Source organism: Coregonus clupeaformis, chromosome 20, assembly GCF_020615455.1.
Source record: "Coregonus clupeaformis isolate EN_2021a chromosome 20, ASM2061545v1, whole genome shotgun sequence".
NCBI classification, from domain to species: Eukaryota; Metazoa; Chordata; class Actinopteri; order Salmoniformes; family Salmonidae; genus Coregonus; species Coregonus clupeaformis.
This window is the reverse complement of record NC_059211.1, coordinates 54,300,361-54,323,128: the sequence shown is the minus strand read 5'-3', so window position 1 is coordinate 54,323,128 and position 22,768 is coordinate 54,300,361. Positions and strand designations below refer to the sequence as shown.

General features: G+C 45.3%; 1 protein-coding gene across 3 annotated transcripts; it reads right to left on the bottom strand.

The window, feature by feature from the left end:
- Positions 1-477: 477 nt before the first annotated feature.
- Positions 478-20,834, bottom strand: scyl3 (SCY1-like, kinase-like 3). Of its 3 annotated transcripts, none has more exons than XM_041840657.2 (13): positions 20,732-20,834; positions 18,981-19,196; positions 16,277-16,462; positions 15,961-16,074; positions 15,735-15,791; positions 15,513-15,639; positions 9,952-10,141; positions 9,573-9,712; positions 6,683-6,864; positions 4,362-4,533; positions 4,080-4,250; positions 3,222-3,988; positions 478-1,311 (listed from the first exon to the last, which is right to left on the bottom strand). In XM_041840657.2, the coding sequence occupies exons 2-13, from the start codon at positions 19,143-19,145 to the stop codon at positions 1,243-1,245; spliced, it is 2,340 nt and encodes a 779-aa protein (XP_041696591.1). In that variant the 5' UTR covers positions 19,146-19,196; positions 20,732-20,834; the 3' UTR covers positions 478-1,242. The 3 variants fall into 3 exon arrangements, with proteins under 3 accessions (XP_041696591.1, XP_041696589.1, XP_041696590.1); XM_041840655.2 differs by lacking the exon at positions 20,732-20,834 and adding an exon at positions 20,144-20,638; XM_041840656.2 differs by lacking the exon at positions 20,732-20,834 and adding an exon at positions 20,246-20,638.
- Between the last annotated feature and the right edge of the window lie 1,934 nt (positions 20,835-22,768).

Genomic DNA, 22,768 nt, shown 5'->3' with positions numbered 1-22,768 from the left:
GGCACAAATTCACTAGTTCTCGATCAACAGACAATATTGCAAGTGAAGCTGCACTATACTGCAGAATGGTCTTAATTATTTAATCAATGTCCATTATAGCCACTCATAGTTAGGATACGACTGGGAATTATGCTGCGGTCATAACCACATGGGAAGGTAGTTAAGAGTTGTGAAATAGTAAATATGAGGTCATTTAAAAGGCTTTGGATTGTTTTGCCCACTTTAAATCAAAAGTAAAATGAACAGAATCAGTTTTGTATCAACAATTTGTTTCTTCTTACTGTTAGCATGGCGGCATCTTCAGCATCTGTCGGGCGCAAGTGAAGCTGAGTGCAGGGATGTGAACGCAGCATTAAACCTGCCCAGCTTCCATCCTGACAGTATTAGTTGTGTGTGAAATAGGCTTATTGTTCAGAGCTTCAGCTGGTTGTCAGACAACTGAACCATACAATTAATCTAAACTAGGTCAGACAAAGATATCATAAAATCTTTTATTCGACCAGAAAGATACAAATAAATTATGTAATTCATTCAAAGTCAATTTCCCACCCCCCAAAATCACACTTCTCTCACCAGGGGTTTCATAGGGGAATCTCAAGTCTGTTCCTCAATTCCTTGGGTGCTCTCCCCTGCCTCTTTCTCAAAACGGCAGAGGGACGCGAGGAGAGTATTGGAGATCTGAGGATAATTTTCAAAAGGAGGCAAGGAAAGACTTGAGATTCCCCCCACAGTATCCTCTCAAAGGTCATCCAAATCAAAACTGCCAGATGTGAAATGTATGGCACAAAACTAGAGTTAACAGTCCACTAGTTTTAGTGGATTACATTTTGGCAACAAACTACGATGAATGATTCCCAAGGTCTGTCTGCTGTCCCAGTCTAGCTGGTAACAACCCAAAGAGAAAGAGCCCCCTCACATTATTCTAGTACAAAAGTAAAGGTCCATAGATATATCTCCCTAGTAACAGGATTATGGTCATCTTATTAAACATCTGAAAACTTCCGATTTAAAATCTCAATTGTAAAACGTATTCTTCAGTGTCTCACATCCCATCACATTTATTTTCATTAGCAATATTACTTCACGACGACAGTTTAGAACTGTATGTTGCAGCTGGGAGCGGGTGTTCCAGTTCTCTGATTGGCTGTTTTTAAGGAGAGGTGCATCCTGGGAATTGAAGTGCTGCAGTAACCAGCAACATGTAGTCTCTACAACATGGATCTGAGTAGTAGATCCAGTCGATCACCAGGCGTTCTCATCCTCTCCCCAGTTAAGGTCATCCTCTCCGTCTCCCCAGCCTTCTGCTTCAGTCTGTAAAATGAAGGAATAAGGATTCATTAAATGACCACAAAGCAGGAAATCTTCTTATGCTAATGTATTTCCTTTATAGTACATGGGATTGACATTACATTCTGAAAGGCACTTGCCCATCGGGCAAGTCAGGAGTATTTTTTTGGTTGCCTGAAGTTTATGATCACTTGCCTGAAAATTTAAAATTAGCCATTTACACGCAGAAGTGCCATATATTGCCTGCCTTTCACCTACACATATGGAAGGAACCAGAAAGATCAGTACTTGAATTCTTAGTTTTTTGGTTATCAGTAAAAAAAAAATCTCAGCAGATTCAACTTGCCCAACTGCCATAAATTGTCTGTCTTTCACTTAAACCAGTGTTTTCCAGTCTCCCAACAGAACACATTTTTTGTTGTAGCCCCGGACAAACTCACCCGATTCAACACAGAGGGCTTGATGATTAGTTGACCAGTTGAATCAGGTGTGTTTGTCTGGGGCTACAATAATGTTTACTGTTGGGGATCCTCGAGGACTGTAGTCGGGAAATGGACTTAAATCACTGCGGAGGCACCAGACAGATCAGTACTGGAATTCTTAGCAGTTTGGTTGTTTGACTTTAAAATCACCTTCCCCTTAAATGTCAAGCACAGGATTCTGTTACCATCCCAGCGTACCGACCGACTGTTTTACCATCCCAGCGTACCGACCGACTGTTACCATCCCAGCGTACCGACCGACTGTTTTACCATCCCAGCGTACCGACCGACTGTTACCATCCCAGCGTACCGACCGACTGTTTTACCATCCCAGCGTACCGACCGACTGTTACCATCCCAGCCTACCTACCGACTGTTACCATCCCAGCCTACCTACCGACTGTTACCATCCCAGCCTACCTACCGACTGTTACCATCCCAGCCTACCTACCGACTGTTACCATCCCAGCCTACCTACCGACTGTTACCATCCCAGCCTACCTACCGACTGTTACACATCCCAGCCTACCTACCGACTGTTACACTATCCCAGCCTACCTACCTACCGTTACACTATCCCAGCGTACCGACCGACTGTTACACTATCCCAGCGTACCGACCGTTACACTATCCCAGCGTACCTACCGACTGTTACCATCCCAGCGTACCTACCGACTGTTACCATCCCAGCGTACCTACCGACTGTTACCATCCCAGCCTACCTACCGACTGTTACCATCCCAGCCTACCTACCGACTGTTACCATCCCAGCCTACCTACCGACTGTTACCATCCCAGCGTACCTACCGACTGTTACACTATCCCAGCGTACCGACTGTTACACTATCCCAGCGTACCGACTGTTACACTATCCCAGCGTACCGACTGTTACACTATCCCAGCGTACCTACCGACTGTTACACTATCCCAGCGTACCGACTGTTACACTATCCCAGCGTACCGACTGTTACACTATCCCAGCGTACCTACCGACTGTTACACTATCCCAGCGTACCTACCGACTGTTACACTATCCCAGCGTACCTACCGACTGTTACACTATCCCAGCGTACCTACCGACTGTTACACTATCCCAGCGTACCTACCGACTGTTACACTATCCCAGCGTACCGACTGTTACACTATCCCAGCGTACCGACTGTTACACTATCCCAGCGTACCGACTGTTACACTATCCCAGCGTACCTACCGACTGTTACACTATCCCAGCGTACCTACCGACTGTTACACTATCCCAGCGTACCGACTGTTACACTATCCCAGCGTACCGACTGTTACACTATCCCAGCGTACCGACTGTTACACTATCCCAGCGTACCGACTGAGGGAAGAAGTGCATTGCTTTTTGAAGTGATCCAGGGTGCACCACCAACCCTGCACCTACCTAGTAACAGAGTAGTAGTCCTTTCAGTTCCATTCACATGGACTCACCTCTGTCTGGTCAGCAGCTGCGAACTTGGCGGTGATTGTTAGTGTGTCTACAGATGGATCAGTGAGTTCTGACGGTGCGGCTGTGAGCAGCCCAGTATCACCAACATCGCTCTTCACAGGCAGCAGCAGAGCTGCAGCAGACGACAGTTTAATGTCCGGCTCCATGTCTGCAAAGAAGTCAAATTCCGGGTCTCTCTCCGGCTTCCTCTTCACCTCGATGGTGAACTCCTCTCCCAGAACCCTCGTTCCACCATCCTTGCGTGCGGTGTGCAGCCTGGGCCTGGCCTCGTCGTTAGTTTTCTGCTCCTCTTCCCGCCCCCAGCCGTTGTCCCAGGGAGACGTGGCTGTTGTCTTCCTCTCTGAGGCCTTGACGGTACAGCTCAGTTTGAGGGGTTTGGATCCTCCTCTCAGGGGCTCGGCTGTCAGGCTGATGGGTGGTGGTGGTGGTGCAGTGGCGCCCCCTCTGGGTGGAAAGGTCAGGACGACAGGATCTGGTATGGGCGCGGTGGGGGAGAGGTCAGAGGTGAGCTCTGTGTCCTCGAAGTCATCCCACGGTTCCTCTTCTTGGTCCCGCGTTCGGTCTGAGGCCTGGAAGTGCATCTGGACTGGCTGCTCTTGTTCATTCTCCCCCTCCTCCGGGTCACTCCAATCTGGCCAGTCCTCAGCCTGACTCTGGCCCTCTGGTTGGTCGGGACTGTAGGATGACTCCTCCTCCTCTTTGTTTTTGCTGAAGCCGTTCAGGGGTAGAGACATCTCTCTACTACTACCTGGAATAAGGGTCAGATGACTGGTTTAAGCGTCAACCACTGGATGTGAGTGAATTGGAAAGAGTTAAGGTTCTCAGTGTTACTTCCTTACCTGATTTGGGTGCCAGGGGGTATATCCTGGGGGTCTCTCTGGCCTGAAGGCTGTCTATGTTCCCCAGGACCAGCCCCCCTCTCACTGCTACCGGTTTGGGGAACAGACTCAGGACCTTAGAGGGCTGGGCCATCTGTGGATGGGACCCCCCAACTATGTGAACTGGAGAGGCTAGAGCGAGAGAAGGTAAGGATGAACAGTTTTGTAGGGAACTATGACTAGCAGTAGTGCAGTTATATTACCGACATCAAAAAGATACGTTATCTTTTCTGTGTTTCTTACTTTCTGGGGTGACCTCTGCAGACTTAGTGAAGTTGGGCCTGGTGCGTTTGAACACTTTGGTCCTTTCCCCGCCCACCACCACCTGGGCACCTAGTAACGGCACCAGTACTGCCAAGCTCTGCAGCGTCATGGCAACCAGAGAATCGTTTGTGTCTCTCATCCCAAGCAAAACCTGGAGAGAGGAAGACATCTTGAACTGAAACAGCGATGTTTTCTAAACCGCACAACACATTCAATGCAACCCCAGCAAAGACAATATATACCTGAACAGGTCTGTGGTTCTAGCATTAGCGTATGATGTTTCTGCATGAGCTTATGGGAGGTGGTTAGGTGAACCATGCTCATCTGGTAAGTAACTTGCCGGAGACCCCTACTTTTCAGCTCAGTGGGGGTAACAGTCTTGCAGCAAATGGACAACCTGGCTTCTAACCCAGTCAGTAACATCAGCAAATATGAAAAGGGTCTGTAGAGTGTGTGTCTGACCTGAGGTAGGATGTGGTTCTAGAGTGTGTCTGACCTGAGGTAGGATGTGGTTCTAGAGTGTGTCTGACCTGAGGTAGGATGTGGTTCTAGAGTGTGTCTGACCTGAGGTAGGATGTGGTTCTAGAGTGTGTCTGACCTGAGGTAGGATGTGGTTCTAGAGTGTGTCTGACCTGAGGTAGGATGTGGTTCTAGAGTGTGTCTGACCTGAGGTAGGATGTGGTTCTAGAGTGTGTCTGACCTGAGGTAGAATGTGGTTCTAGAGTGTGTGTCTGACCTGAGGTAGGATGTGGTTCTAGAGTGTGTGTCTGACCTGAGGTAGGATGTGGTTCTAGAGTGTGTGTCTGACCTGAGGTAGGATGTGGTTCTAGAGTGTGTGTCTGACCTGAGGTAGGATGTGGTTCTAGAGTGTGTCTGACCTGAGGTAGGATGTGGTTCTAGAGTGTGTCTGACCTGAGGTAGGATGTGGTTCTAGAGTGTGTCTGACCTGAGGTAGGATGTGGTTCTAGAGTGTGTCTGACCTGAGGTAGGATGTGGTTCTAGAGTGTGTCTGACCTGAGGTAGGATGTGGTTCTAGAGTGTGTGTCTGACCTGAGGTAGGATGTGGTTCTAGAGTGTGTCTGACCTGAGGTAGGATGTGGTTCTAGAGTGTGTCTGACCTGAGGTAGGATGTGGTTCTAGAGTGTGTCTGACCTGAGGTAGGATGTGGTTCTAGAGTGTGTGTCTGACCTGAGGTAGGATGTGGTTCTAGAGTGTGTGTCTGACCTGAGGTAGGATGTGGTTCTAGAGTGTGTGTCTGACCTGAGGTAGGATGTGGTTCTAGAGTGTGTGTCTGACCTGAGGTAGGATGTGGTTCTAGAGTGTGTCTGACCTGAGGTAGGATGTGGTTCTAGAGTGTGTGTCTGACCTGAGGTAGGATGTGGTTCTAGAGTGTGTCTGACCTGAGGTAGGATGTGGTTCTAGAGTGTGTCTGACCTGAGGTAGGATGTGGTTCTAGAGTGTGTCTGACCTGAGGTAGGATGTGGTTCTAGAGTGTGTCTGACCTGAGGTAGGATGTGGTTCTAGAGTGTGTCTGATCTGAGGTAGGATGTGGTTCTAGAGTGTGTCTGACCTGAGGTAGGATGTGGTTCTAGAGTGTGTCTGACCTGAGGTAGGATGTGGTTCTAGAGTGTGTCTGACCTGAGGTAGGATGTGGTTCTAGAGTGTGTCTGACCTGAGGTAGGATGTGGTTCTAGAGTGTGTGTCTGACCTGAGGTAGGATGTGGTTCTAGAGTGTGTGTCTGACCTGAGGTAGGATGTGGTTCTAGAGTGTGTGTCTGACCTGAGGTAGGATGTGGTTCTAGAGTGTGTGTCTGACCTGAGGTAGGATGTGGTTCTAGAGTGTGTCTGACCTGAGGTAGGATGTGGTTCTAGAGTGTGTCTGACCTGAGGTAGGATGTGGTTCTAGAGTGTGTCTGACCTGAGGTAGGATGTGGTTCTAGAGTGTGTCTGACCTGAGGTAGGATGTGGTTCTAGAGTGTGTCTGACCTGAGGTAGGATGTGGTTCTAGAGTGTGTCTGACCTGAGGTAGGATGTGGTTCTAGAGTGTGTCTGATCTGAGGTAGGATGTGGTTCTAGAGTGTGTGTCTGACCTGAGGTAGGATGTGGTTCTAGAGTGTGTGTCTGACCTGAGGTAGGATGTGGTTCTAGAGTGTGTGTCTGACCTGAGGTAGGATGTGGTTCTAGAGTGTGTCTGACCTGAGGTAGGATGTGGTTCTAGAGTGTGTCTGACCTGAGGTAGGATGTGGTTCTAGAGTGTGTGTCTGACCTGAGGTAGGATGTGGTTCTAGAGTGTGTCTGACCTGAGGTAGGATGTGGTTCTTTAGCTCGTCGTGGGAGAAAGACTCAGCGTAGACGTGCATGTGAGCCAGCAGCACCACCCGGACGTGTTCCTCGTTGACCTTGAAGAGCTTCAGCAGCTGAGGAACCACATGTTTCCTGTAGAGAGAGACAGACAGGAGGCACTCCTCACTCCCACCACAATCTGTCAAGAGACAGATTGAAATTAGAAATCTGGTGAAATGTATTCATTGTGTGTAATCCCTTGTAAATAAACTTGATAGAACAGAGAGAGAGAGAGGTATCCAGTCTGCATGTCATCATTACCATTGATCCCTATTACAGAGACTGGTCAAATCATACATAATCTCTCAGCTATTCAACTTTAATTAATTCGTATATAAAAAGGGATACTGTTTTTCTACTTACCCAGAGTCGGATGAACTCCTGGATACCATTTTTATGTCACTGTGTGCAGTTTGAAGGAAGTTAGAGGTAGTTTCGCAAGTCAATGCTAACTAGCGTTAGCGCAATGACTGGAAGTCTACAGGCACGCTAGCATAGTATCCACTTGTTCATCTGACTGGGTAAATAGAAAAACATTTTTGCAGTATCCCTTTAATAATTTGTATTTATTATGGATCCCCATTAGTTCCTGCCAAGGCAGCAGCTACTCTTCCTGGGGTCCAGCAAAATTAAGGCAGTTATATACATTACAAAACATTTCACAACACATTATGCGTGTGCCCTCAGGCCACTACTCTACTACCACAAAATCTGAGTACGTGTCTGTGCGTGTCTCTTCAAAGTCCCCGCTGTTCCATAAGGTGCATTTTTATCTGTTTTTTAAAATCTGATTTTACTGCTAGCATGAGCTGTGCACCTCCTATAGTCTGTTCTGGACTTGGGGACTGTGAAGAGACCCCTGGTGGCATGTCTTGCGGGGTATGCATGGGTGTCTGAGCTGTGTGCCAGTCGTTCAAACAGACAGCTCGGTGCATTCAACATGTCAATACTACTCACAAATATAAGTAGTGATGAAGTCAATCTCTCCTCTACTTTGAGCCAGGAGAGATTGACATGCATATTATTAATGTTAGCTCTCCGTGTACATTTAAGGGCCAGCTGTGCGTTCTGGGCCAATTGTAGTTTTCTTAAGTCCCTCTTTGTGGCACCTGACCACACGACTGAACAGTAGTCCAGGTGCGACAAAACTAGAGCCTGTAGGACCTGCCTTGTTGATAGAGTTGTTAAGGCAGAGCAGCGCTTTATTATGGACAGACCTCTCCCTATCTTAGCTACTGTTGCATCAATATGTTTTGACCATGACAGTTTACAATCCAGGGTTACTCCAAGCAGTTTAGTCTCCTCAACTTGCTCAATTTCCACATTATTCATTACAATATTTAGTTGAGGTTTAGGGTTAAGGGAATGATTTGTCCCAAATACAATGCTTTTAGTTTTTGAAATATTTAGGACCAACGTATTTCTTGCCATCCATTCTGAAACTGACTGCAGCTCTTTGTTAACTGTTGCAGTGATGTCACTTACTGTGGTAGTTGAATATACGGAGTCATCCGCATACATACTGGCTTTACTCAGAGCCAGTGTCAGGTCACAAAATAAGGGGCCTAGACAGCTGCCCTGAGGAATGCCTGACTACCTGGATTATGCTGGAGGCTTCCATTAAAGAACACCCTCTATGTTCTGTTAGACCGGTAACTCTCGATCCATAATATAGCAGAGGATGTGAAGCCATAACACTGGGATGGGCAACTTTTGTAGGCCCACGGACCAATTTTTTTTTTTATCAGTCGGGGTCTCAATTTACTGTTGCGAGTTTGAATAATAGAATACACAAGGTGCAATTTCAAAATTTGGTTGTGCATCAGCAGTCACTCAATTAGCTCATGTCAGTTAAATTCACCTGCGGGATCGTCTGAGACCAGCCACCCAGACAGCTGATGAAACTGAGGAGTATTTCTGTCTGTAACAAAGCTCATTTGTGGGGGAAAAACTCATTCTGATTAGCTGGGCCTGGCTCACAAGTGGGTGGGCCTATGCCCTCCGAGGCCCATCGATGGCTGTGCCCCTGCCCAGTCATATGAAATCCATATATTAGGGCCTAATGAATTTATTTCAATTGACTGATTTCTTTATATGAACTGTAACTCAGTTGTTGCGTTTATATTTTTGTTCAGTATAGTTGAAAAAAATTGCTAAATCTTCTCTCAGCCCCATGGCAAAATGTGCAGAATTGCAGGAAATGAACTTGAAAACTTAAATATTTTCTCTTCGTGGGCAAGGTGGGGAGGGGACGATGTGGGTGCGCAGCCACTGCAGCCCCTCGTGATGAATTCTGTTTTTTTGTGGCATCCACCCCCATCAAAATTGCCCATCCCTGCTATAACACGTTTTTGTCAGCAGCAGATTATGATCGATAATGTCAAAAGCTGCACTGAAGTCTAACAAAACAGCTCCCACAATCTTTTTATTATAAATGTATCTCAGCCAATCATCAGTCATTTGTGTAAGCCGCACACATGTTGAATGCCCGTCCCTATAAGCGTACTGAAAAGCTTTTGTTCATTTGTTTACTGTGAAATAGCATTATATCTGGTCAAACACAATTTTTTCCAAAAGTTTACGAAGGGTTTGTAACAGGCTGTTTGGTCAGCTGTTTGAGCCAGTAAAAGGGGTGCTTTGCTATTCTTGGGTAGCGGAATGACTTTTGCTTCCCTCCAGGCCTGAGGGCACACACACACACTCTCCTGTAGGCTTAGATTGAAGAGATGGCAAATAGGAGCGGCAATATCGTCCGCTATTATCCTCAGTAATTTTCCATCCAAGTGACCCAGAGTGCTCCACATGGGTGATAAATAGCCAATAAATAAAAAAAAGACAGACACAAACCCTTCTTTGGCTTTAAGAGGTGAGGCAGAAAGCTCTTCACAGCGGTGGGTTCAGCTAACACCATCCTGTTGAGGAGTTTTGGGACAAGACGCGTTGCTATCAGTTCCTCTGGCAGGCTCTGCACCCGGTCCAACAGAAACCTACCGTACAGACAGAGGATACTTTCTGTGGGCTCAGACAGTAACAAGTTGATTGGCAGACATTTTGTACGAGGAAATAAATAATAAAAAAAAGAGAACATGTTGTATTGTCACATACACCGGATAGGTGCAGTGAAATGTGTTGTTTTACAGGGTCAGCCATAGTAGTACCGATGATAAAGGCAGAGCTGTCACTGAATCACTAACAGCCTATTTATATGCACACACACGTCACTCACTTAAAGAATTCATTCTTCTCTTCCTCCGTTTTCAGGGTCAGGCTTTTCAGGAAATTCATGACCTCCAGAAAGTCATTTCTGAAGAAGTCGTGAGTGAGTAGGGAGCTGAGAGAGGGCCGAGACAGGGGGTCAGAGGTCAACAGGCCTGCTTGGAGAGTCCTCTTCAGACTGCCTGATAACTCTTCAGAGACTGCAGAAAGAGAGATTATACAGTGAGTTCCCTCAAATTGAAGCTGACAGTCTGCACTTTAATCAATCAAAACGTATTTATAAAGCCCTTTTTACATCAGCAGATGTCACAAAGTGCTATACAGAAACCCAGCCTAAACCCCAAACAGCAAGCAATGCAGATATAGAAGCACGGTGGCTAGGAAAAAATCCCTAGAAAAGGCAGGAACCTAGGAAGAAACCTAGAGAGGAACCAGGCTCTGAGGGGTGGCCAGTCCTCTTCTGGCTGTGCCGGGTGGAGATTATAAGAGTACATGGACATTAAGGCCAGATTGTTCTTCAAGATGTTCAAACGTTCATAGATGACCAGCAGGGTCAAATAATAATCACAGTGGTTGTAGAGGGTGCATCAGTTCAGCACCTTAGGATTAAATGTCAGTTAGCTTTTCATAGGTCGAGACAGCGAGAGAGAGAGAGAGGGAGAGAGTGAGAGAGTGAGAGATGGAGTCAAACAGCAGGTCCTGGACAAGGTAGCACTTCCGGTGAACAGGTTCCATAGCCGCAGGCAGAACAGTTTAAACTAGAGCAGCAGCACGACCAGGTGGACTGGGGACAGCCAGGAGTCATCAGGCCAGGTAGTCCTGAGGCACTTTAACCTCATAAATCATTGTATCATTTCAAATCCAAAGTGCTGGAGTACAGAGCCAAAACAACAAAAATGGTGTCACTGTCCCAATACTTTTGTAGCTCGCTGTACACACAGTAGGGCTGTCCCCGCCTAACAAAAAAATCTGTCGACCGAAAGTCGTCTGTTCTGTCGACCAATCGATTGGTCTGAATTTTTTTAACTTGTATTTTTCCATATATACACACACCCTATGTTTTAATAAAATCACCTATATGCATTGAGCTTGTCTGATGCCTTAAGCTTACGGTTTGATGAAATAAGACAAATGCCTCAAGAGGGAGCCAGAGATCTAGATAACCAGAATTAAAAAAAACTGACCCAACTACTCTCCTCCCGCTCCTGCTGGCTTTCACAGAGTCTGCCATTACTCTCCTGAAGTTGCCAGTAACAGGCTACACGAGGAGTCGGCAACCTTTCTCATGTTGAATGCCAATTTATCTTACAATTTCTACCGATCTGCGTGCCAGTTATGGTTTTCGTATGCACATTTTCGTGAAAGTTATTTAATATATAATAACGTCTTCATATCTCAAAATCATTGTCATGTGGTTAATCAAAATTCAATCCAAAAAGTAACTTATATTGTCATTGCCAACTACGTAAAAATAGCCTCCATAAAGCCAACAAATAAAACCATTGCAGCCTGCTGGTAGAAAATATCCTGATAAAAATAAATATCCTATCAATCACATTGGCTACACATGGCCTGTCTGCAACGAACTTGAAACATTGTATCAACTATTAACTTGGGTCTGGCCTGAAGCTTGCACTAACGAATTTGCAACATTGTATAAAATATTCTGGGCCCTTAGAGTTTCCTGCACCAGTGAGCTTAGGACAGACACAGCTGTAGCTATTTGCGCAAGGGATAAGAAGCAGTGCTTGACTTGGGCAGGAGCTCACCGGCGCTGAGTACCGGCACCTCAAATGTTCTACTGCTTGAGCTCCTGTTCCTCTTCTAGAATATTAGCTCAAAAGTATTGTGGAGCTCCTGCACCTAAATATAAACAGTACCAGCACCCAAAATGAGTAACGGCACCTATTTCAGTCCAAGTCAAGCACTGATAAGAAATAAATCAGGTAGGCCTATTTTATGACGTTTCCATTGGATCAGAGCATGACATTTTTCCCCTTTTACTTTTACCGAAAGGGTGAGAGCTGGAAAGAATTTTAAAATACATTGAGGGACGACTGTAATTCTCAATGGATGTAAAAACAGACTTTGTTTGCTTGCTGTTTGGAGGTGAAGAAAACATTACTTTGAGAAGCTCCACAGGTCATTGCGTTAAGCCAATCAGAAAGACTATCAGATCACCAAAATGGGTACATTTACATCCCTACATTTGTGCGCAGGCCATGTAGCCTATAGGCCTATATACTTCAATGCGTAATCAAGTGCGTGTCCTTACGCAACATTGACAGGAGCGCTCCATACAAAAGACAAATCACTCAATTGAAAACTTGTAAATGGAATTAAATAAACCAAAACATGTTTCTCACAAGTGTAGCCTAGGTTGTGCACTCTGCAAACAATGTGTCCACTCCGACAATGATAACGGGAAGACTGGAATAGTAACATTGAACGCATTAAATTAAATTACCATAACCAAAGTAACAAACATTGTAGATTAGAAATTATAGGAATTAACGGTAAATGTACTACTGGTGATATACAGTACCAGTCAAAAGTTTGGACACACCTACTCATTCAAGGGTTTTTCTTTATTTGTACTATTTTCTACATTGTAGAATAATAGTGAAGACATCAAAACTATGATATAACACATATGGAATCATGTAGTAACCAAAAAAAAGTGTTAAACAAATCAAAATATATTTTATATTTTGAGATTCTTCAAAGTAGCAAACCTTTGCCTTGATGACAGCTTTGCACACTCTTGTCATTCTCTCAACCAGCTTCATGAGGTAGTCACCTGGAATGCATTTCAATTAACAGGTGTGCCTTGTTAATTTGTGTTTGAGCCAATCAGTTGTGTTGTGACAAGGTAGGGTTGGTATACAGAAGATAGCCCTATTTGGTAAAAGACCAAGTCCATATTATGGCAAGAACAGCTCAAATAATTAAAGAGAAACGACAGTCCATCATTACTTTAAGACAAGTGCAGTCGCATAAACCATCAAGCGCTATGATGAAACTGGCTCTCATGAGGACCTGCTGCAGAGGATAAGTTCATTAGAGTTAACAGCCTCAGAAATCGGCAATTAACTGCACCTCAGATTGCAGCCCAAATAAATGCTTCACAGTAACAGACATCTCAAAATAAACTGTTCAGAGGAGACTGCGTGAATCAGGCCTTCCTGGTCGAATCGCTGCAAAGTAACCACTACTAAAGGACACCAATAATAAGAAGAGACCTGCTTGGGCCGAGAAACACGAGCAATGGACATTAGACCGGTGGAAATCTGTCCTTTGGTCTGATGAGTCCAAATTTGAGATTTTTGGTTCCAACCGCCGTGGCTTTTTTGAGACGCAGAGTAGGTGAACGGATGATCACTGCATGTGTGGTTCCCACCGTGAAGCATGGAGGAGGAGGTGTGATGGTGCTTTGCTGGTGTCACTCAGTGATTTATTTAGAATTCAATGCACACTTAACCAGCATGGCTACCACAGCATTCTGCAGCGATATGCCATCCCATCTGGTTTGGGCTTAGTGGGACAATCATTTGTTTTTCAACAGGACAATGACCCAAAACACACCTCCAGGCTGTGTAAGGGCTATTTTACCAAGAAGGAGAGTGATGGAGTGCTGCATCTGATGACCTGGCCTCCACAATCACCCGACCTCAACCCAATTGAGATGGTTTGGGATGAGTCGGACCGCAGAGTGAAGGAAAAGCAGCCAACAAGTGCTCAGCATTTGTGGAAACTCCTTCAAGACTGTTGGAAAAGCATTCCAGGTGACTACCTCATGAAGCTGGTTGAGAGAATGCCAATAGTGTGCAAAGCTGTCATCAAGGCAAAGGGTGGTTACTTTGAAGAATCTCAAATATAAAATATATTTGTTTAACACTTTTTTGGTTACTACATGATTCCATGTGTGTTATTTCATAGTTTTGATGACTTCACTAATATTCTACAATGTAGAAAATAGTAAAAATAAAGAAAACCGTTGAATGAGCAGGTGCGTCCAAACTTTTGACTGGTACTGTATGTAATGGGGAATTGATATACACTAACAAGCAAAGCAAACAATTCACACAATGAAGTTATGATACAATTCATGTGCATAAATTGTCGGGAGAGAGAACATTCTGGAGAGAGAAGTTCATTGTGCATCTGGGCGCATGGTCAATCCGTGTCTGCATTGGCCATGCAGCATTTACGGTGATACGGCCTCAGCACAAGTCAGGGCATTCATACTTCTTGCGCTTCCCGGAGCAGTGCAGAGCTGTTGTCAAGGAAGTTGTCAAGGAAGTGAGTTTGTGTTTACACAGGATGTACCGCCCCCACCTACCGTCAACCAATCATGTCAATGCGGAGCTATACAGAGCCCTCCGCATGGCGATGCAGTACAGAGCTCAATTTGGCCTCCGGAGGGTCCGCATTTGCGTCACACAACTCCAAATGGAGCCTCCGACCACATTTTCGGATCAAGCATGAATTGGCTTTTAGTCTAGGCCTCCGCAATGGATTAGTTCACTGAGATGGGCTCAAATATATACATGTTACTGCTCGACTAAAACAATCTCGGTCGACCAACAGCCTAACGACCCAACAGTCGACCAGTCGACTAAGTCGGGTCAGCCCTAATACACAGTGAGTATTAAACATTACAAACAGCTGCTCCTTCCATGACATAGACCCCTCAAACTCAACTCTGGACCTCAAAGCCACTTCCATTGCTCCCCCCCCCCCCATTGTTCCCCTCTAATCAGGGACTGGTTTAGACCTGGGACACCAGGTGGGTGCAATTAATTATCAGGTAGAACAGAAAAACCAGCAGGCTCCGGACCTCGTAGGGTCAGAGTTGAATACCCATGACATAGAGTAACTGGGTGAATCCAGGTTTAAGCTATGATCCCTTATTGATGTCACTAGTTAAATCCACTTCAATCAGTGTAGATGAAGGGGAGGAGACAGGTGAAATAACGATATTTAAGCCTTGAGACATGGATTGTGTATGTGTGCCATTCAGAGCGTGAATGGGCAAGACAAAAGATTTAAGTGCCTTTGAACGGGGTACGGTAGTAGGTGCCAGGCGCACTGGTTTGTGTCAAGAACTGCAACGCTGCTGGGTTTTTCACGCTCAACAGTTTCCCGTGTGTATCAAGAATGGTCCACCACCCAAAGGGCATCCAGCCAACTTGACACAACTGTAGTAAGCATTGTAGTCAACATGGGGCCAACATCCCTGTGGAACGCTTTCGACACCTTGTAGAGTCCATGCCTGACGAATTGAGGCTGTTCTGAAGGCAAAAGGGAGGGGGGCAACTCAATATTAGGAAGGTGTTCCTAATGTTTTTTACAGGAGAGAGGACAGGGAGGATGAGGGGAAGACAAGACCAGGCAAAGGTGAAAGAGACAAAGTCACAAAGTCAGAGATATGATCATCAAGCATAATGTTCACTATCGTAAAAAAATAAATAACTGCCATTCCATCCTATTGTACAAGTATTCTGTTCAAGGTTAGAATGGAATGTCCCACAGTCAATCAGGTTGTAGCTTTGAAGCTTCTCCACTCACCATAGCCATTGAGAGAATTGTTTATTTTCAAATTCAGGAGAGGGATGAGGGTTTCCACCATCATTCCAAAAGAGAAGCAGTCTCGAGAGTGCGCATGCTTATCTGGCAGCGTTTTAAAGCCTTCCACCTGCAAAGAATGATTCTATGAATTAAAAGACTGTAAGCATAATGACCAATCATAAAACAAGGCTAAAAGAACAGTGATGAGCCTGTTATCCTTACCCGCTCTTCCGGAGGAACAGTACTGCTCTCCCTCACATTCTGAATGCTGCTGAGAAACTGAGGTGGACAATAGAAGATACCTTTAAAAACACTTCAAATAACTACAGACAATAGTGATGGAAAATGCTGTTATTAAATCAGTCACACAAACTACAGTACTATGCTATATTCCATTGTTGTGAAGTAGATTAGTTCTTTCTTTCTGTCCAGCTGAACTGTCAGTCACCTCTGGGGTAGCCTCAGAGAACTTGCAGACAGTCTCCATCCCCCCCAGCTTCCAATGGCCGTCTTCACTGACGAACACAGACGACGTGCAGACGTTGTTGTGGCTCGACTTTCCCTGTGAGGAGAAAGAAGACGTGTTATAACAGAAATGAGAACTGTAATACTGAACAGTGCAGAATCATGTGAAAGAGTTTCTTACATGTTAAAAAAACGTTCCCTTCCACCACTTCGGTTTTACGCAACAACAAAAAAATAGATGCCTGCAGGGAGTCTTCAATAATAGTGTGTGTGTGTGTCTGTCTGTCTGTGTTCCTTACCCTCTCGTGCAGGAAGATCAGGGCCTGTAGCAGGTCGTAGATGCCTGCACACAACTCCTCCGGAGTCAGGCTGTCCAGCAGGGGCGCCAGAGGCTGCACACGCTCTGTCACCAGGTGGATACCCCCGTCCTGCACCGAGCATGACAGGAAATGCAGCAGACACGGGTGCCTCAGGGTCTTCAGGTGCTACAGGGAAGTAATACTCATTAGTGGCTCTTCTTTTTCTGTCCAGCAGCTCACTCTTGTGCAAAGTAGGATGAGTGTAAAACGATCATTTCTTCAGGTGCTAAAAAGACAGTACAGGACGGGAGGGGAGGGGAGAGGCAGGAGTGATGTGGATGTAGCCTTATCCCTTTAAATACTGTACTTCCTTGATGGGTTATTTTCACGATACCAATGGGATGTTAGTGATTTCCTTGGTAATGACAGCTACATACATATCAATGCCCTCCAGTAGCCTCACATCATGAGTAGCAGCATGTATGTCACACTTACTGTAAATCACTCCGGGTAAGACTGTCTGCTAAGGCTTAAATACACTGCTCAAAAAAAATAAAGGGAAAACTTAAACAACACAATGTAACTCCAAGTCAATCACACTTCTGTGAAATCAAACTGTCCACTTAGGAAGCAACACTGATTGACAATACATTTCACATGCTGTTGTGCAAATGGAATAGACAACAGGTGGAAATTATAGGCAATTAGCAAGACACCCCCAATAAAGAAGTGGTTCTGCAGGTGGTGACCACAGACCACATCTCAGTTCCTATGCTTCCTGGCTGATGTTTTGGTCACTTTTGAATACTGGCGGTGCTTTCACTCTAGTGGTAGCATGAGACGGAGTCTACAACCCACACAAGTGGCTCAGGTAGTGCAGCTCATCCAGGATGGCACATCAATGCGAGCTGTGGCAAGAAGGTTTGCTGTGTCTGTCAGCGTAGTGTCCAGAGCATGGAGGCGCTACCAGGAGACAGGCCAGTACATCAGGAGACGTGGAGGAGGCCGTAGGAGGGCAACAACCCAGCAGCAGGACCGCTACCGCCGCCTTTGTGCAAGGAGGAGCACTGCTAGAGCCCTGCAAAATGACCTCCAGCAGGCCACAAATGTGCATGTGTCTGCTCAAACGGTCAGAAACAGACTCCATGAGGGTGGTATGAGGGCCCGACGTCCACAGGTGGGGGTTGTGCTTACAGCCCAACACCGTGCAGGACGTTTGGCATTTGCCAGAGAACACCAAGATTGGCAAATTCGCCACTGGCGCCCTGTGCTCTTCACAGATGAAAGCAGGTTCACACTGAGCACATGTGACAGAGTCTGGAGACGCCGTGGAGAACGTTCTGCTGCCTGCAACATCCTCCAGCATGACCGGTTTGGCGGTGGGTCAGTCATGGTGTGGGGTGGCATTTCTTTGGGGGACGCACAGCCCTCCATGTGCTCGCCAGAGGTAGCCTGACTGCCATTAGGTACCGAGATGAGATCCTCAGACCCCTTGTGAGACCATATGCTGGTGCGGTTGGCCCTGGGTTCCTCCTAATGCAAGACAATGCTAGACCTCATGTGGCTGGAGTGTGTCAGCAGTTCCTGCAAGAGGAAGGCATTGATGCTATGGACTGGGCCGCCCGTTCCCCAGACCTGAATCCAATTGAGCACATCTGGGACATCATGTCTCGCTCCATCCACCAACGCCACATTGCACTACAGACTGTCCAGGAGTTGGCGGATGCTTTAGTCCAGGTCTGGGAGGAGATCCCTCAGGAGACCATCCACCACCTCATCAGGAGCATGCCCAGGCGTTGTAGGGAGGTCATACAGGCACGTGGAGGCCACACACACACACACACTACTGAGCCTCATTTTGACTTGTTTTAAGGACATTACATCAAAGTTGGATCAGCCTGTAGTGTGGTTTTCCACTTTAATTTTGAGGATGACTCCAAATCCAGACCTCCATGGGTTGATACATTTGATTTCTATTGATAATTTGTGTGATTTTGTTGTCAGCACATTCAACTATGTAAAGAAAAAAGTATTTAATAAGATTATTTCATTCATTCAGATCTAGGATGTGTTGTTTAAGTGTTCCCTTAATTTTTTTGAGCAGTGTATATAACAAGGCTCAGCCAAATTAGTGACTATTTATCATGGTGAGGATATATATATATATATATATATATATATATATATATATATATATTACAGCCAGGGCAACAGACAGACGCTGGCGATGCCTTGCCCAAATGTGACTAGCCTGGAGAAATCCAGTCTGTTTGTGCCAACATTCCACTCAACATTCCACTTAGTTGCTTGAATAAGCGAGCGTTGCGCCTTTTCCTTTTCAACGTTCCTCTCCTTGTCATGCTAAACATGGCATGACAAGAAGTGACAAGGAGTGGAACGACAGCTAAACAGACCTGCCCCTGGGCGGCAGATAGCTTAGTGGGTAAGAGCGTTGTGCCAGTAACCGAAAGGTCGCTGGTTCTAATCCCCGAGCCGACTAGGTGAAAAATCTGTCGATGTGCCCTTAAGCAAGGCACTTAACCCTAATTGCTCCTGTAAGTCGCTCTGGATAAGAGCGTCTGCTAAATGACTAAAATGTAAATGTAAATGTACCCAGGCAACAATGAGACGGCTGTGTCACTCACATGGGTGATGCCATACTCAGCCTGGAATAAATGTTTTATAGATACCATATGTGTTTTACCTTAGCAGCTTTGTTGACTTTGTCTTCGTTGCCCTGCTTGTGAACAAACACGGAAGCCGGCTTGCCATCCTGGAGCACGGCAGAGTACATGGTCAGCCCTGAGGGCAGGGTTAGGAGTGGTTCCTCCAAGATGATGCTCCTCATAGCGCTGCTCTCCGCGCCCATGGTCGCTCACCCCTCGATGCAGTTGTTCGGGACACCGGCCTGACAATCACACTGTACAGGGATTTAAAATAGAATTAGAAAAACTTTATTGTCCCACACATGTGGAAATGTTTTTTTTCAGCTTCACCACATAAAAACAGACATTGAACACATTTTACATTTTAGTCATTTAGCAGACGCTCTTATCCAGAGCGATTTACAGTTAGTGAGTGCATACATTATACAATTTTTATACTGGCCCCCCGTGGGAATCGAACCCACAACCCTGGCGTTGCAAACGCCATGCTCTACCAACTGAGCTACATCCCTGCCGGCCATTCCCTCCCCTACCCTGGACGACGCTGGGCCAATTGTGCGCCGCCCCATGGGTCTCCCGGTCGCGGCCGGCTACGACAGAACCTGGATTCGAACCAGGATCTCTAGTGGCACAGCTAGCACTGCGATGCAGTGCCTTAGACCACTGCGCCACTCGGGAGGTCACTGGGAGAACATCATCAAGATCATTAAATAAACTGTACAAAAGTGCAAATGCAGTATCAAGTTCATATACATTACATAATTTGTCTAAACCATAATCATCAATAGTTCCTAATTGAAAATACATCAAATGGTCAAATACCTTCTTCTTAATCATCAGATGACAGATAGCTACAATGCCTAGCTACGTCAACAACTGAAGTTGTCTGATAAACTAGTTAGCTAGCTAACTAGCTAGTATCTGCATGTTGAGTGATACACATCTGACTAGCTCACATGGTTGATTGATTGAAGTTTATCTAGCTAGGTCACGCTAACCACCCTCCTGGACCTGTGTCCTGCAGAGTAACATAGCAAAATGGCACTCGGAAAGGGAAGGGTGTTTACACCTGGCTAGCTAGCTACTAGCTAACCTAATCATCTTATTTTTGCTAGCTAGACTCTGGTTGCTTGACAAATGGCTAGGTAGCAAGGAAATAAGGTAGTATAGCCAGTCAATGTCACATCGAAGTTTGTGTTACCTGTTTGGTTGAGTGCCACTTCTATGTATGAACAGCCAGTTAGATGGCTACGCTCGCAAGCTAGCCTTGCTAAAAGTAGTCATCGCATTGGTTGTCACTTACTCTTCAGTTATAAGCACTTCAGTTGATACTCATGCCAATAGACACAAAAACTACTATATCATGTAAATTGCCGATAGGTAAGCAATTCCCGTATTTAACAGTGGAGAAGATATTCGTTTTTCTAACAGTTAACGTGGAGCAAATACATCGCTTCCTATGTGCTAACTGTAAACAAGCGGCTCTTCCTGTCAACGATTAGGACGAAACCATTAAATAAAAATCAGTGGCAGCCAGGCCGGGCATTAGACTCAAATATGAATTGGTGTTTGAACAACCACGAATAAGTGACTATAAAATCATTAAAGTGGTTCTAAACAATTCGTTCCTTTGGTGTCATGTAGCATTTGTTGATAAAATCCGTATGATATAACAAAATCCAAATAGGTTACCCCCTCTATCAACAAAAATGGTCAATGCCATAATGGTGCGAGATAACGCTGGTAGAACGCAACATATTATGCAAAGTTACCTAGCTGTAATCATTACCTTTACGGCTGCAATAGGAGCGGGCTATGCATGATTTTTTTTTTTTACATGAGTCATTGCCTACAGTCTATGGCAGAGATGAGCAACTCCAGTCTTCGGGGCCCTGATTGGTGTCACACTTTTGCCCCAGCTAACACACCTGACTCCAATAATCAACTAATCATGATCTTCAGTTTAGAACTCAATTACGCTGAACAAAAATATAAACACAACATGTAATGTGTTGGTTCCATGAGGTGAAATAAAAGATCCCAGAAATGTTCCATACACACAAAAAGCTTATTTCTCTCAAATTTTGTGGAGAAATAAGTTTACATCCCTGTTAGTAAGCATTTCTCCTTTGCCAAGATCTGCCATCCACCTGACAGGTGTGGCATATCAAGAAGCTGATTAAACGGCATGGTCATTACACAGGTGCACCTTGAGCTGGTATGGCAACTGCTTGGCCTCCGACCGCAAGGCACTACAGAGGGTAGTGCGTACGGCCCAGTACATCACTGGGGCAAAGCTTCCTGCCATCCAGGACCTCTATACCAGGCGGTGTCAGAGGAAGGCCCTCAAAATTGTCAAAGACTCCAGCCACCCTAGTCATAGACTGTTCTCTCTGCTACCGCACGGCAAGCGGTACCGGAGTGCCAAGTCTAGGTCCAAAAGACTTCTCAACAGCTTCTACCCCCAAGCCATAAGACTCCTGAACAGCTAATCATGGCTACCCGGACTATTTGCACTGCCCCCCCACCCCATCCTTTTTACGCTGCTGCTACTCTGTTAAGTATTTATGCATAGTCACTTTAACTCTACCCACATGTACATATTACCTCAACTACCTCAACTAGCCGGTGCCCCCGCACATTGACTCTGCACCGTTACCCCCCTGTATATATAGCCTCCCTACTGTCACTTTATTTTACTTCTGCTCTTTTTTTCTCAACACTTTTTTTGTTGTTGTTTTATTTTTACTTTTTTGTTTAAAATAAATGCACTGTTGGTTAAGGGCTGTAAGTAAGCATTTCACTGTAATGTCTGCACCTGTTGTATTTGGCGCATGTGACCAATAAAATTTGATTTGAATAAAAGGCCACTAAAAATGTGCAGTTTTGTCACACAATGCAATTCCACAGAGGTCTAATGTTTTGAGGGAGTGTGCAATTGGCATGACGATTACAGGAATGTCCACCAGAGCTGTTGCCAGATAATTGAATGTTAATTTCTCTATCATGTCGTTTTAGAGAATTTGGCAGTACATCCAAACGGCCTCACAACCACAGACCAGGTGTAACCACACCAGCCCACGACCTCCACATCCGTCTTCTTCACCTGCGGGACTGTCTGAGACCAGCCACCCGGACAGCTGATGAAACTGAGGAGTATTTCTGTCTGTAATAAAGACCTCGCCATTAGATCTAGTTAGGAAGGAAATCGAAGCCTTTGCAGCCTGAATGGAAAATGTTTTAGGTACGAACCGGTCCACGGGGTATACAAGTGCATTGCCGGCAGCATACAATGCATTTGGACAGTGAAATGAAACCCTCAATACCAGATTAATATCGCCTTCTGCTGGCCTATTGGCTACCCATCACTGGTCTATGAGCATTGCCAACCATTTTTAGTTAACTTTAACCACAGATAGCAAATTTATTTGTTCAAAAACAAACATGTCAATAAATAAATGTGATCATTATAGGCCAAATTAACAGCGTAATTAATGGGTTGTTGTCATTGGAGAAGATTTTGCATCACTTATAGCAAAAGTTGTATTGTGGCTTTCATTGATTGAAAAAAAGTACACTGCTCAAAAAAATAAAGGGAACACTTAAACAACATAATGTAACTCCAAGTCAATCACACTTCTGTGAAATCAAACTGTCCACTTAGGAAGCAACACTGATTGACAATAAATGTCACATGCTGTTGTGCAAATGGAATAGACAACAGGTGGAAATTATAGGCAATTAGCAAGACACCCCCAATAAAGGACTGGTTTTGCAGGTGGTGACCACAGACCACTTCTCAGTTCCTATGCTTCCTGGCTGATGT